At 44.8% G+C, this 16,972-nt stretch overlaps 1 protein-coding gene across 6 annotated transcripts in view; it reads left to right on the top strand.

Moving 5' to 3' along the window:
• Positions 1 to 16,972, top strand: part of LOC6526023 (protein sprint) — a 91,245-nt gene that overhangs the window by 68,741 nt on the left and 5,532 nt on the right. For all 6 annotated transcript variants that reach the window (XM_002101804.3, XM_039370115.1, XM_015191112.2 and 3 more), the window contains 4 exons: positions 1,282 to 1,539; positions 12,413 to 13,868; positions 13,942 to 14,982; positions 15,048 to 15,314. In XM_002101804.3, coding sequence (XP_002101840.2) covers positions 1,282 to 1,539; positions 12,413 to 13,868; positions 13,942 to 14,982; positions 15,048 to 15,314 — 3,022 coding nt within the window. The remainder of the gene's footprint in view (positions 1 to 1,281; positions 1,540 to 12,412; positions 13,869 to 13,941; positions 14,983 to 15,047; positions 15,315 to 16,972) is intronic.

Below are 16,972 nucleotides of genomic sequence, written 5' to 3'. Positions count from 1 at the left end.
CCAACCTAATTTGACACTTGCCACCACTTTAGCATCTATAAGGACCAAAAAAAATCAAATAAATAAAAGGTTTACCAGCTGAGGAAAAGCAGGAAAAGGCAACACGGATCCATGGCGTTGTTAGTGGTAACGAGTGAAGTTTAAAGGGGTGAAAACCACTAGACTTCTTTTTTTCAAAAGCCAAAAGCAAACGCTTCGATGGTTTCGTTCTCTAATGAAGGGATTATTAAGCATTTTAAATTAAACGGGTACAGCCGTGCGAAATCAGGGTATTTTAAAGGAATTTCTAATTAAGTAATGGTTGCGCGGAAATATACATCTAACTATAGCCAATCAGTTCACATTTTAATTTGATTATTTTTAAGGTAATATCCTGAAATTGTGGAAATATTTTACTCGTTGCAAGGCATGCAACCCTCTTCGTTCAACTAATTTTCAAATGCATAAGCATAAGCTGTGGCATCATTTTTGGCATCGCTGGCTGTTGGCAAACATCATCATCTGTGACAGGAAGGGATGACACACACACCCACACACTCGCACACACTCGCACACACCCGCACACACACTGCTATACTTGGCGTAAAAACCCCCCAAAAAACCTCCGCCCACTGCTGAAAAGTATGCTACAGCCCAGAAATAAAGAGATGGCAAACTTCAAAGCCAGCCCTTGGCAATTTTCAATTAAAAACGCCTACAACGAACGACGCGACTGCTGCTGCCATAGAATTGTTGTGTTTTTGTTTCACTTTGTTTGCCCTGCAAACCCCGCCTGCGGCAACATTTTCCACCGGAAAAACTTTGCTGGAAATTTCTGGATGGCGGCTTCAGCTTTAATGCCGAGCTGCTACGAGCTGCTGCGAGCCATTCTAGAAAATATCACGACATGGAATTGCACTCGCACTGTTTGGAGATTACACAGCCAATGTAGCCAGAAGCAATGTGTCAAGTGTCGCAGTTTCGTTGGCCAGGTTTTCTGCCTGCTTTTCCATTCGCAGCGCACTGGTGTCCCCAAACTTGGTCAAGTGTGTGTGCCGCCAGCAGCTGCTCAGCAAGTTTGTAACCCACTTGGTTCTCTCGGTTTTTCCGGTGGCTAGAAGATGGTACATTAGCCTAAAAGGGCGTATGTCAAATTGGAATCCAACAAAACGGCCAAAGTTCGGTATTATTGTTTCATACAGTAGTGGGCAGTACTAACTCATTTGTATTTTACTATTAAAGTGTTGTTTTCCACCAGAAGAGTATATTTCTAAAATCTATCCCATTTTGTTGCTCTTGCAGTCACGCACATCTCTGGTGTCCAGTTCGGAGGGCGGCATCCTGGCGGAGGGCGAGACGTCCAGCGAGGACGACGGTGAGGAGCCCGTGGAGGCGGAGGACGAGGACGAGGGCGAGGAGAGCAGCCGCGATTCCAGCGACAATTCACCGCCATGCGATTTGGGACTCATGGAGCGCCTCCTGGTCACCCATCCGATGTGGTTCCTGCCGGGCATCCAGCGTTCCGGGGCCGTTCATCTGCTGCAGGGCAAGGAGGAGGGGGTGAGTTCAGCGATAATTATTAATTTATTGATTTAGCTTAATATGGCAATTTGGTGAATCGTTTGCTGAAACGATGGCGATGGTGTTGTGGGTGCGGTAAATTAACAAACACATGTGACCACACAAATTTGCACAACAATGAGGGCACAGAAAACAAAAAATTAATGGGGGGAGGGGAAAAAAAAATAAATGTGGGCACATTCATACGCTGCGAAATTTACATATACAAATTGCAATCAATTAACGAGCAGCAGCGGGTCCTGTGCGATGTGCGATGTCCTGTGATGTCCTGCGTAGCCAGCAAAAACATGATAACACACACGTGGCAGGGGAAGATTCATTAATATTACGACAGGACAACAATGCCAAGCCCTTTTAATTGTAAATGTATAAAGATAAACAAAGAAATGTAACCAGGACCAAGACCAGGACCAGGACCAGGACCAGGATCAGGAACAGGACGAAAACGAGGACTAGAATCGGGACTCGCTGCTGCGTTCGCAAATTCATTGAAATTTATCAGACTCGAGCAGCAAATGGTAGACAATGGGTGCCAAGAATGGGATTTGGACAGGAGAAGCACCATGTAGCATGAGTAGTGGCATGAGCAACGAGCGCCCATTCACAAAAGGCGGGAAAAACAAAGGCCAAGCCAAAAGCCAGCAGTGGTCAGCAGGCAGGGATTGATAAAAAGGAGATGGAGCCGGACTGTAGATGGTCCACGGCCTGGAGTCTGCACTGAGAAAAAAAGGGCAATAGCTTAGCTATCGTTAAATAGCATTTAAAGAAATGCACAACTTACAAGGAAAGAGCAAACCCTATATTATGAATTTAATCATATTCACAGGATATACCGATTATTTCTATTAATCTCGCAGGCAACTTTTTCGCAAGCAATGCCATCATTTCGCGCAGTGCACAAAGAATGGGCTGGCCATTTTGTGATTCAAAGCCTTTTGCATAGACAATTGAAATTACGAGAACCTGGATGGAACTGGCAGATAGAACAGCATAGAACAGGTAATGGCTGAAAGCCAGGATAAGGGATACAAAGGATATATAATGGAATGTCCAACAAATTGTACAGATTCAATAAGGCAACGACTCCTTCCAACTTCAACTTGTATTCTAAGCCAGCAATTATCACGTGTTCGCCGATTGCGCAGGAAACTCATTAAAGCCGCGCAAAATGTTTACCCCTTTTTTCAATCACTATTTTTAATTAGTCTATGTAAGCAAAATTGTTTTAATTACCCACTCTCGGAATCTGCTATTGATTTTTGTTAGTGCTTGCAAGTAATCTTTCATTAAATGAATGTGTGGAAAACCAATTGAGCTGGCATTTGATCTTACATTTTTATAAACCTAATAATAAAACATATATATATATATATTTATATATATAAACGCATTTTTGAGATGCACTGGAAAAGCGGGAACGGCACGCACCCTCTTTATTTGAGTGAAAATCTTTTCTCTGGTTCCCTCCTTTTTTTTCCTGCCAGCTTAGCAATTTTCAATCGTTGAACGCGCCGTAACAATGGCTCATTGATTGCAACGTCCGTTTGCCACTTGCAAAAGCCCACTCCAATTTCCACTTCTTTCTCCTCTACACTGCAAGAAAATTAGGCATTTTGATTAATTGCTTTAAGCTTTGTTAGATTCTTAGAGCTTCCAGTTCCACTAAAATGATTCGAAGGTCTAATGCTTTTGCATTATGCATTTTGCAAACCCTTTTCATGTTCAATATTTCTGACTTCTGATTCATGAAATTGTTTAATAATCTATTTAATTATTTGTTGTTTAATTTTTTTTCGCAGTACATTTCGTATTTGTAGGATGTTCAAAAGTTTTTCCCCCAACTTTTGCATTTTGCTGCTTCCTTCTTGCTTTTTGCTGCTGTTTCAGTGCTTCGTGCCTCGGAAATTGTCTGCACTTTCCAACTGCCACCTGCCACCGGCCACGCCCCCTTTCGCCACTGTTGCCCACATTTTTTCCTCAATTGGATGCTCCTTTTTTTCCATCGATTGCTAATTGCATGCGTCAACGGTGGCGAGCGATGCTGCCTCAATTATACGGCGAGCGCTTTGGAAAAGTCCTTAAATCCCCATTAGGATGCAGGACGACTACGCAGTGCTCCTCCTTTGCCATTGTTTATGCGTTTAATAAAAAGCCATTTAATTGAAATTGAAGTAGTCCCCCATCTGGCCATCATCATCTACCCACCTGCTTTCCACTCGGAGTGCTACCATCCTCCTACCCTGTTAACATCGGCTTCGTGTTGGCTATATCTGTACATATGTGTAGTTTGTAATTAAAAATCAATCAATATGTTCGAACTGGACACAGTGCATTGTGGCGTCATATGGTCATATGGTCGGTGAAAGAACGAAAGTACGATCCATTTGCCTGCCTGGTATTTTAATTACTTGTTGTTTGGCCTGGTTTGCCTCCCAATCGAATCGAATCGGATCCGGCTCGAAGGACCAGAGTTTAACAGATTTTTTCCCCCTGCTTTTGTTTGCACATTTTTGCTGATATTTTTTTTTTTCCTGTTCCGGATACCTTTCACATCCGACTGCCCTTCGTCATCAATCATAAATATGCGTGGAGCAGGGGGCGTGGTCACATGTGCGTATGCCTCCCATTTCCATTTCCGCCCCAGTTCATACAATATACATACATATATATACTCGTATTTTTTTTCGCCGCGGGATTTGTTATGCCGACCACAGAATGTAATTAGCAGCAAATGTCGATGCTTTATGGACCAAACGATGAGTGGGATTTGGGATGTGGGCGTTGGAGGATTGGTCAGGAGCAGCTGGGGCAACCATTTAATGTCTGGGTAATCGGCCGGAGAGGGAGTTCGTTTGGGGGATTTGGGCGGCCAGTCGCGACATCATTAGCGCTCGTCACCTGTACAGTGAGCAATGGATATTTGATGACCCTTCAGCAGATTGAATTTCTTCATTAGCGAAAAATGCTCAGTCGTTTTTATACTTGTTAGTATTATATATTAAATTAATTATTACTTCAAAAAGCCTCGCCATTTTTCAGAGAAATCGTAAAAAAGCAATCAATGGGGTTTTTATTTTTTATTTATTGAATTTTATTTTATTTTGAATTCCCCATGTTATTGTTGTTCCGCCGAAATGAAGCGTGTTTTTAATGGAAAATCCATTTCGCACAAAACTAAGCTTTCTCAGCTGACAGCTGGAATTTTAATTCCCCCCCCAAAAAAAAAGTGTTTGCATTCATGGCAATCGATTCATGCATTCATTTCACTTTTTTGCTGTCTGTTTTTTTGAATTTTGCATTCCGCCGATATGAGTTTGATTTGGAAAAAGCAAACATCCTTTGATCCCCGCAACGAATCCTCCTCTTTATATATATGTTTTGCCATGCACTTGAACTATTTTTTGGCTGCTTTATTGACGCCTTGCTTTTGATTTATGAATTCATGACTGAGCGGGCCAAAATGAACATGTTAAGCTGCTGCTGATGCTGCTGCTGATGTTGCAGTGCCACGCCCACTCGGTTTTGGCCAATCCACATTGACATCCTTAAATGGCCAAATGTTTTTCGCCAAAATGGATGAATGAATTGGATGGGCGCAAATGCGGAACACAGTGAAATTGAATTTTTTCGGCTGCATCCTTTGTTTGGCATGTGTTTCAATGACAATGCCATACAAAATGGTTGGGGTGCTGTTTATTTTTTGGTCTCAGCTTACATGGCAAAAAGTCAGACAATGTTCCCAAAAAACCCAAAAAAAAAAAATAAAAAAAAAAACACGGAAAGAAAAATGTTAAAAAAACATACATACATTCAGACAGTAGCCACATAGGCGCAGACAGTTTTTATTTATCACCCAGCCGCACAACGCCACATGGAATGGGCAGGTGGTCCAGCACCAAATCGTGGCGATGGAGTTGGAGCTGGAGTTGGATTGGGTGGCAAATGGCCATCAACAGCAGGCACACGGAGAGGCAGTCAGTTAGCCAGCTGATGAGGCGATAAGGGAAAGCAGACAGCCGTGGAATGGGAAGATGTCCATCCAGGACGACGAGACATGTGTCCAGTCCAGTCCAGTTCGATTCGTTTCGTTACGTTCTCCTTCCATCGATGCGACGGTGTGTCCAAAATGATATTAGCAACCACATGGCAAGCCAAGTGGGAGACTCCAGTCAGTTGCCTGCCAGTCGAGGAGATGGCACACAGGAAGTTGGAGCCTCAGTGCTTATAGAACCATGGGTTCTAAAATATACAACCATAGCATAGCATATTCTTAAGCTCATAAAAAACATATTTACTTGCAAGCTTAAACTTAAATTTATATTTAAGTATTTATGGGAAAACACTTTTAGAGCATTAAACTTATGAAAAGTGAAAACTTTTTGGCATCTGCCAAATTACTCGTCTACTTTTGCGTCGCTTTTCCCAGCGCACATGGTGCATTCTCCCTTTGGGGCGCACAAAAAGGATAACCGGCATACATCAGTCGGCGGAAAAGCCACAGGATCGAGTGCAACATTAGCATTAGCATCCTGGTCGCCGCTGCATTTTGGGCAACACATTGGGCTAATGAATTATTAACAAAAATTATAATTGAAAGCCGTTTGGCTGGCAAATGAGTTTAATGCACTTTGTCCTGTTAGATGGACAAAGATGTGATGTTTGGAGTGGGTGGGGGGGGGATGGATGGAATCCAGCGGAGTTCTCTTGAACGGCCAATGATGAAAAGACTGGGGGCTTCATGGGTCCAACGGAAGTAAAGGGAAATCAGCTTAAGGCGGCACAAAGGGCGGGGCCACTGTGGATTTCGAAGGGAAAAGCCTCGACTCTTGAACTGCAAAAAGGGAATCCGCTTACTGAGGCCATTGGCAGGTGAGGTGAAAGTGAGGTGGTTGGGGGCGAAAACGCATAAATAAGACGGCACAGAATGCCAGCAGATTGGGGTGGGAGGGCTTATGTGAGTGGTCTAGGGTGGTCTAGGGTGGTTCCACGGGCGGAAAGTACAAAACACTGGGCTCCAAGGCGACACGACTTGGTCTCTTACAAGCAAATTCAATTTTCTATGCAAATTAGACTGGTGAAGAACAACTTTCTGTTTTTACCAAAAACAAAAATGGAATGAAAGTCCTACTAGTTGTGCTCTATAACTTAATTTAGTAGTTGATTGAGGCTTAGAAATGGTATTTAAACTGTTGATTTAGCCAAAAATGGTGTTTAAAAAATATTTAAGAATGTACCTTCCACAAACTTATACTAAATAGTTAGTAGAAACTATATTTATAACAGTCACACAAACTTATAATAAATGGTTAGTTGCAACTATATTTATAGCCAATTTGAAATCTACTCTTTGGCATCATAAATTCAAAATCAATTCAAATGTACTTGCAAGTGCCCAGAAAATCTTAAAATACAATTCCAGAAATGACAGTCGCAGCAGCAAAATGAATATCAACGATATGCAAATGTAAAATGTGTTGAAAGGACCAAAAAGGAAAGCTCTCTCTCTTTCTGCACTCATCTCGCCCTCTCTTTCACACCTCCCACTGCGTTGCGATGGTTTCACTTTGCATTTTCATGCCAGCTCTCAAAGCGCTCTCGCATTACCAATTTCAATAAAATATGAGATTTTTATTATGTGCCACTGCTCACTCTCGCGCCATCTAAGCCAGCATTCTATTGCTGGGGAATTGCGTCTAATGAGCAGCGAATGGCAGGATAATGGCAGGTCCAGTTCTCCAGTTCTCCAGTCCTGCTGTTCTGCTGTCCTGCCTTGGCATAATTTGGTTATTTTATGCAAGTTTTTTCCCGGCTGAACTGTTTGCTCGAGCCACAGAAACCGCCGACACTCATTAGAGGGCGTCCCTGGGGCTTCAACGGGGGTCGAATGTTCCATGGTAATTGGTGTGTCGGCAGAGGGAGCGGCCATAGACGGAGGGGAAGGGTGGTTGGGTATCATTATGCCATTGCGTATACAGTTTCACTGGCCTCGCTTTCACTGGCTTGGGTTTTGGTGTTTGCATAGGGCCCTGCAAAGTAGGCAACCTTTTTTACACTCGAGGAATATTAAGTATACGCCGCGTTAAGAATTTAGGAATTAAAAATTTAATTATTTGACATATACTTTGCCAATTAACTTCAATTTTTTTGCGTATATATTTAATTACGAAGTGAAGCAATTTAAATATGGATTCTACTCGAATGTAGAGTGAAATTCCCGAACTCGAAACAATTTTGATTATATTTATTTCCTCTTCAGATAGCTGCCCCTAGCAACTTTCCACCGAAGCTTTCTACTTTAATTGAATAAATTGCTCCGGTCATCCGGGACCTTTGAAGTAGCCTAATCCGCCGCTCAAGTAGCTCATCTAATCCGGCCAATGCACATTGCATTCGTGGTGGAATTGCACTTCCCTTACCCTTACCATTACCACTCCTTCGTCCTTTAAGTGCTGCCCCTTTTAGATGAGCTCGTTGGCCATCTGGCACAGCCACAACAACATGCCAGGGAACTTGGTTCCAGATACGGATTCAGAACCCAGATCCGAGATCCCTGGTAGCTGCACTCCATTCCACTCGGCTGCAGTTGGCTTGGCAGCCTTTCCAATCCATTTCGTCGTTGTCCATGACCATTAAGCAGTCAAGATTTGTTGTCAAGCATTTTGATGGCGTCATGATTGATAGACAGCTGGGCAGGCAGCTGGAAGGGAAACTTGTAGCAGCTTGGGGGGGCCAAAGGAAGTGGGCAGTGCAATGTAGTTGCTGCTGGGCATAACATTTGTGGCATGATTTCATGATTATAGACTAGACTTGGCGCTTGAACGAGTCCAACGAGTCGACGACGAGTCTATTTGCGGGCCAAAACTTGATTACGCCGACCAGAAAGCAGACATCCTGCGACGGCACTGAGCAAATCTTAAAAATACATGCTCAATAATTTAAAATAAATATTTCAAATTTTGTTAAATATTAACTAAAAGTTTTAAATAGAGAAACCCCCGAATGGTACAATTTTTAATAAGTATTCATATTCTCGAACATTACCAACATATTTAGTACTTTTTCTTTGAAAGCAATCTAGATGATTTCATGGCTTTATTCTGAGTTAATATAAACCATGTTATTTGGCAACGTGCTGAGTTTATTTCTCCGTGTTTTGGCACTTGGCAACGGCTGCACTTTCGATTCCGATGGCCAAAACCACAAACAGGCAGGGCGAAATCGAAGGATTTGGGTGGAGGGCAGACAGGCAGCAGCTGCGACACGTTGCGCATTGTGATCTGGCCAAAAAAGGGGTGACTTGGCCAAGGATGAAGACGGTGATTGAGCCGGGCCCAAAAATTGGAGGCGGAGTGGCACTGCGGACATTTCGAGAGGAGAAATGCAGCCCCGAAGGCACGCGGCGAGAAATGGAAACCGGAAATGTTGTTACCTCCCAGGAGGAAGGGGCATTGGGCATCGTACACCGGAAATGGGTGCAAATGCGACGAATCGATGAATTTTCGTGGCAAGGGGCGAGAATGTGTTGTGTCTGATTTGCAACGCCGCAGGGAATCGAGTGAAACGCCATTGGAATGGGTCTAGAGATACGGGAGCGTGGGAATGATGGAGGTCAGAGTTGAGTCTTGAATCGGTGGCAGGAGGTGCGAACATTCGGTGCCATGTGCTGCCCAATGCACAATAATTTACATGCAATTAAATGCAAAATAAATGCAAAGAGATAAATGATTACCGACAGACTGGGATAACAGCTGGGGTTTTTGGCAGAGGAGACCACGCACTGCAAATAGAAAGTGAATTTGGTTTGGGAAACGCGGAAAATATAAGTGCATTTGATTTAATTGATGACATAAACAACATAATATTGCAGATTTAAATTGAATTGGTTACGCAACTGTTGAACTGTGAATTAATTGTAATAGAAATTGCACAAAATTAACTTGTGTAAGATTTTTCTGATGTCTTTCCCTTAGTCAAATAAATTAATTGCTGCTTGTATTGCGGCAACCCGTACTTAATGGTCAATAAAAACGTTTAAATTTACGACATTTTCGGGGCCCGAACCACAAGGACACTCGCATATATCCTTGTGTAATTGAAAATCCAGTGGCGGCAAACACGGAAATGAAACTGTTAACTGTCTTTTGCGGTTGGCGAGCAGAACAAATCGAAAACCAAACCAAACCGCATTCATCAGTCTGTTGGCGAGTGTGGAAAAGTGCAAGTGAAATGCAATTTGCGGGTAAGAGTTGGAAACCTAACGATGCATCCACCCTATCGTGAGCAAAAATAATCACTCCCTTTCCTTGGTTCCTTTGGGGAATTACACTTGGACAAAATAGAGGCGGCTTTTAAATTTTTTTGTATTTTTAAAAGAAGTTCCAAATGTGTCTAGGAGTATCAGCATCCTTTTGAGGACATTTTGTGCCTATACAATTGCAGTTGCACATTTTGCAAACACTTTGCTGCCACCTTTTTTTTTGTGAGTCAATGAACTGGAGCATGTGCATTTCTAGGCCTTCCTTGTTGCGCCAGACGATGGCTAAAAGCCTGCAAAAAGCCATGGCCAGCTTGCGAAATGTACTAGAAATGTGGCTGGAAATGGGAAATGCAAGTGCAGTGAGGAAATGGAAATGTAAATGGCTGACGAAGAGCCATTGTGACAGGTGTACAACACACGTTTGAATATATACCTCTACTTACGAGCACATCCACCTGTCTGGCTTGCACCTTCAACTAATGCATCACTTTAAAGGCCACAAAGGCCACTATATCCATATACTACAATATCTATATCTACATACTGGCATGCGTTTATATATTCAACGTATCATTTAACATTTTACATACGGGCATTTGTATGTACATATAACTGATCTGTCGTCAATTGCAAATGCCGTCACGCCCTTTTATTGTTCGCCACCCAAATGAAATTTGTCAATTTAGGGCAATAAAATGCAGGCACTGCTGAGACACACACGACACTACAGTGCGGTACGAAACCATATACACACCTCTACAATATTAAATGATAACAAATTATACGCTAAAGTGCGAGTTTCAAAGCTTCAACTCATTTCCCGTGCCTTTTAATTAGAATGCCTTTTGTTTGAATTTCCAAAGCGCTTAAAAATGTGAAACGCACTGTATTCATCTCGCACAGCGAGCATCCTTGGCAACCTTTGTGCATTATCTGCCGACTCTCCTTGCATTGGCTTTCCATTTTCTCTGCCGTCTTGGGTTTTTATTAAGTTTTCCTTTTGTCCACTTTTTGCTTGGCTTTCTTTCAGCCTGTTAAGGAACTTTTACGCTCGTTTGGGTCGTCGTCTGTGTTTCCTATAAATTGCATTTCCCTGATGGTCAAGCACCATGGCCACGCCCCCTTGTGTGAGCGCCTTATTAAATCAGTATAAAATGTTTGACCCTCGTTTTTTTTGGTTTTCTTTTGGGTAATAGCATCAAAAGCAGATGTAGTAGCTGCAAAGTATGCTTTAAAATGATGCAACCTCACCCCTAAACGAGTGAAAACCACCCGATTCATGGGTTTTTATCATCTTCTTTCAACTGCTTATTGAAAAATTGTGCGCAACTCGCACAGAAATCATAAACAACGCCACAGGGTGCACAAATCTCCACATTCCCCCCTTCAAATTTTCCCCATTCCCCTCGCACGCAGTTGGCATTTATTGAAATCTGAAGAAGAAAAATTATATAACTATATACATACATATATATGTACATATATAATTGCATGCTTTTAGGGTTGCTGCGATGAAATTGAAAAGCAAATACAACAATGCCAGCGGAGAAGACAGACGGGGAGAATCAGTAAATTCTGTAAATCGCAGAAAGTGAATCTTTGTAGACTGTGGAAAAACACTTAAGAACATACACCACCCCCTCCCTTCTCCCTTCTCGCATTTTTAATTCCTCTTGAATTTCTGGTAGTCAGGTGGTTGTGGTGGCTCACAAAAGCTCAGAACTTTACCGAATTGATTGGAGAAAGATTATGAATGGAAATTATAATAAAATTGCTTTTAAAAGAATTATAAAAAAGGGAGCAATTTTAAATCGCATCTTATATTTTTGTTTAAGATGCAAGATTTTATGGTTTCTGAATGAGTTTTCAAAGAAATATTAGATATATGGATTTTTTGTTCTATAATTATGAGTTATTCTAGACTTCGATAACATCAAATGCCTGCCTTAAAGTTAAGCGCTCATTATGAAGTTTTTCAATGGCGATTAGCAGAGCAGAGTTCTTGGTCCTGGTCTTGGCCATACTTGACCAGGTTTTTGGGCGACTGAAGAGGCATTACCCATTTCCCAATTTCCCATTCAACGCGATTTGTCGCAGCGTCTGCAAAGTTTTTCCCGACAACAGAAAGTGGCAAGGCAAGTGGGAAAAGTAAGAACCCGAGGAGGCAAAAGCATTGTTGCAATGAAAAGAATGGGACAAGAAAGCCGAGAGTGCGGAGTTGGGACGATTTATCATCCATAAGTGGGAATTCATGGGCGAATTGTGAACGCAACATTTAACGCGCAGTCACAGGAAAAAAGACTCACTCAAGGACTTAAACCACCGCCAAAGATATGGAAAGATAACACTGAATATTGTTGATCTATAGCCTGTGGCTTGGCAGTGGAATCTTAAGGTTGATATATGTGCTTTTATGCAACGAGCAGCCAAAGTTTTGTTAAAAACTTTGCCTTAAAGTGGTAACTGTAATCCATGAGTAGCAAGAGTAGCTACTTTTAGTATTAAATTTAATGTATTAAATCAATAAAATCTTAAAAAAAAAAGCGTAACCTTTTAGACTCGTTACTAATCGCTATATTTTATTGTTATTTGCAGACCTTCATAGTGCGTGGTTCCAGCCAGCCGAATACAATGGCCGTTTCGGTGCGATTGCCCCAGGATACAGGACCCTATATCGAGCACTATCTCATCCAGTCGCACGACAATGTCCTGAGCTTGGAGAGCTCGCGTTTTACATTTGGATCGATACCCTCGCTGATTGCCCACTATGCGCAATGTTGCGATGAGTTGCCGGTGCAGTTGATGTTGCCACGTGTCCTGCGGGAGGCGAACAACCGAAAGAAGCTGAGTTCGCTGGCCCTGCTGGGTCAGGAGTTCTGGAGCTATGTGAGCAGTCCGGCTCTCCTCGGTCCGTCAACGCCATCGGTGGTGGCGCATCCCGCGAAGGATCAGCACTTGCTGGATGCCAAATCGCCGCTCTCACTCACGGAAACCAGTGGTCTTGGCACTGCCACCTTCTTCAGCGATGCCCTGTCCAAGCCACCGCCCACTGGAGCACCGCCGCTGCCGGGTGGTGGTCTCTTCAGTCCCACGGGAAGTGGTCAGTTGCTGGGCTTCTTTAGCCAGGCGGGCACACCATCCGATACGACGAACTCGAGCCTTAGCTCATTCACGACCAGCGGTGGTCAGCACATGCAGCTGCTGAGTCCAAATTCTGTAGATTCGGTGATACTCACCATGTCGCCGGTGGACAATCCTGGGCATTATTTGCCCGGTTCAACGGGTGCTTCTTTGGCACCCGTATGCCCATCGGTGGTTGACCAACAGCTGAGCACCTTTAAAGTGGCCCAAACGGCGCCGGAAGTGGATCAAGTGCGTCCACAGCGACCAAAGCCACCGAATACGCTGAATCTCAAGCCGCCCGCACCACCAATGCGCTGGTCAAAGCCCCATTCACCGGATCAGAATGGCAGTGGCAATGGCAATGGCAATTTTACGGTTACCACCACGGTCACCTTCTCGATGGAGAACGGAGGTGGCGGCGGCAGTGGACCAACGGTTGGTAATGGTAATGGAAAATTCGTGGAGGTTACCACTCCGGCGGCCAGTAATCCCTTCAATGCCCTACTGAATGGACAGGCGAGCACTTTTCAGACATTCGCCAAGCGGCTGTCGCCGGAGGGCGAGTGCAAGGATACGCTTTCCTCGCAGGGATCCTCCTCCAACGATGGTCGCTGGCCGCCGCCGGTCCGCAAGCTGCTCACCTCACCCCTCACCCCGCTAACGCCCAGTGGCGGTAGCAGCAGCAGCGGCGGCAAATCCCGCAAGTCGCGGGCGGGCAAGGAGTCGCAGCACTACAAGGAGTCGGACATCCTCGAGAGCCCGCCGATGCAGTACTGCGCCAGTGCGCTGAGCGACAAGATCAGCGACTACGAGGACGTCTGGTCGCACGATCCCAGCGATCGCGCCAGCCTGCTTACCAGTTTCCGCCCGGCATTGGACACGGTGGGCGGCGTGATGAACCGACGGCCAGATTTGCTGGCCGAGACTCGTAAGTTTTGATACCCTTCCGTTCGGAAAGTGTTCTCTTGTCTAGATATTCATTGGTTGTGTCCTCTTTTCAGCGAGCACTCCCACACCGACGCTGCAATCTCACCTATCGCCCTGCGAGGAGGAAACAACTGCCACACCCAACGAATCCTCTAGCCAATCTCTGCTACAGTTCTCCGGCGATGTGCCAGCCCGCTCGAGAGCTGGTCTGCTCTTGCCAAATCTGTCGGGACAGGCGCCACCTGTGGCCATGACCCAGTCCATGACGGCGACGGAGGACGATGGCGGCGATACCACGCCCACGGCCGAGGGACATAGCAACGGAGCCAGTCGCAGCAAGCAGGGCAGTCCGTTTTATGCGGAACCAGCGGATGCACTGCGTCAGGCGGGCCTGACCAGCGCAGCCACGGCCATCTTGCGGCGCCAGCATCGCAATCAAATGCTTCACGCCAGCCAACGGCACTCGGAACCACTAAAAGCGGGCTTCGGAGGATGCGGCAATGGTGCAATGCTGCAGCCCAGCGATCTGGAAAAGCTTGCCGGCAGTCTGGACGAACTGAAACCCAAACCGAAGGTTACCCAGCCGCAGCAACAGCAGTCGCAACAGCAACAGCAGCCCACCAAGCGGGCACGTAATCGCATCGATCACTGGCAATTGGACAGCAGTTGGGAGTTCATGGCCAAGCAGGATACGGGCAGTCATGCTGGTGGCGATTACGATACGGCAGCCATCGATTGGCAGGAAAAGGAAAATTCGCTGGGCCGTGATAGCCGTGCAGATGGCCAGGGAAAGAAGCGAACGCTTACCATCCATCAGATCATCGCCAATCGATTGCCCGACCTTAATCTGCCAGAGCTGGTGCGTTGCTCAACGCCGCCGCAAACGGCAGCCCTGCAGCCACATGTCCTGGGACAGCAGGATAAGGTGGGACTCGGATGCGATGGCAGCCAAAAGTCATTCCAGAGCCAAATCGGTTGCCGGCTCTCCTCCTACGACAACGTCTTCAACTGCCAGAACTCGTTCGGAGGCATCGATTCGGCGCAGTCCGATGATGGCACCATCTTCTCGGAGCCCTGGGACTCGTCCCAATGGGACTCCTTCCTGCCCCACGATGGTAAGCCATCATAACCTATAACATATGCACAAATTTTGTTTATTAATTATACAATGTTTATACAGATGCCACCATCAATTCGGACACCATCCATCTGTCCAAGTGCCGACCCGCTCTCTCAGAGGACGACACGATTATCGAGGAACTACAAAGCACCAAAGACGGCAGCAATGGCAGCTGCAACCAGGACACACTCAAGGCGAACCGGAACGGTGCTGGACACCACAAGCCCAACAATACCGGCAATACCAACAATGGCAAGGCCAACAACAGTCGACCCAAAGTGGCCACAATTCTGCGTAACCCCAGCATGCGGGATCGTGAAGTCTTATGTGAGTAGTTTCTGCATTCTTTTGGGTTGTAATCAAGCGGGAAACTAATCAGTATATAAGTGTAATAACTATAAGTGTAATTCGGTTATCGGTCACAAATCAGAAATCAGAGATCTTTAAGCATGAATTCAACTGATAAAGCATCGAAATCGTGTCAATTGGTCGCCACCACCTGCAAGCACTTCGCCTTCAGAAGTCGTCTCGTGTGCTTGGGAAGTGGAGTAATGATGATGATGATGATGATGATGGGGATCACGCTCAATTGCAATCTGTTGTTTAATATTGTTGTTGCATCATGCGCATTCATGTGGCCCCATGGTCATATACATATGCTTATCAGCGGCACATCGTCATCGATTGACGAAACGATTGAGTGCGCGGAACTTAAAGAGCTGAAATCAAAGCCAATGAATCAATCAGAATCGAACTCGACTGACTTTGTTATTATTTGTTTTGCTTAAAAAATGGTTTACAAATAGGATTATTTTGAGGGGGGGTCACAAATATAATCAGCATAAATAGAACTAGCTATAGCAATAACCTGTCAATTTGAAATGCAGATTCTTTTGTTTATCTAAAGAAATATTATATTAATTGTATTGGGAACTATATATGAATTTTTATCAGCGAATGTATAAGCTTTTGAGGTTAGAGTGCTGATGAAAGCACATGTAACACAAGAACCAGAGCATAATCGCCTCTAACTGTGCAGATCTTCGCCTCAAGTGACTTAGGTCTGTCGTAAGTCGCCAGCGGCGGTTGAAACTGGTTTGCAGCGACATCGGCAGAGAGCGGCTAGTATAGAAGACTATCTGGAAAAAAGGAACACTGCTCCGCTGCCTCCTCCGCCTGATGACTACAAAGCCTTTGCCGAAACTTATCTGCTGCACAACAGCCTTCCCCCAGTCGCACCCAATTCCGATCCCGATCCCAGCTAATACCGCCCCCTTCCTTATCCGCTGACTAGCGATTTCTGCGTCGCAGTTGACGACTAAATATCATTGGTGATATGTTGACTAAGAGTGATTTTCTATAGAAATAGTTACTGATTCTTGGAAGAAAGGAGTTTTCAAAATAACGAATAAGACAAGACAAACACTACATTTCTAGGGCTGGGAATATCTGCTCATCTGCGTTACAAAACGTTAATGCCCTCATCACAGGGTATAGCACTGTTCATCATTCCTTTGCGTCTCGATTGCGGGGGGTGGGTGGTTGGTGGTGATGGTGCTGCGGCTCCAGAGTAAGACTTTGGAATGTAAACCGACGTAGCGACGCCGGCAGCGTTTTTATCAGCGAGCGCAAATTTCACCGCGCGGAGTTGGCGACTCTGAATGGGATGCGTAATTAATAGATGATGATGAGAGCAAACATGATGAATGCAGAGCACAAACACTGGTGTGTGTGTATGTGTGTGTGTATGGTGAATGTTTGCAGATTGGAATGGGATTCTATATCTCGACCTAGACAGTCTATTTTTGGGTCAGTGTAAGCAAAGACAAACATCACACCAACGACGACCAAGTCAGCCAGACAACAAAGACCATCTGATGATGGTGCTGATGAAAGCCAAACAAACGCGTTGCTATTTTAAAAACGCACCCATTGCAAATCGATTCTAAAACGCATTCGAAGCGATATGCTTTTCAATCTGACTA

This window comes from Drosophila yakuba, chromosome X (assembly GCF_016746365.2).
Source record: "Drosophila yakuba strain Tai18E2 chromosome X, Prin_Dyak_Tai18E2_2.1, whole genome shotgun sequence".
Lineage (NCBI taxonomy): Eukaryota > Metazoa > Arthropoda > Insecta > Diptera > Drosophilidae > Drosophila > Drosophila yakuba.
Note: the sequence above shows the minus strand (reverse complement) of the source record. Positions and strands in the feature narration are given on the sequence as shown.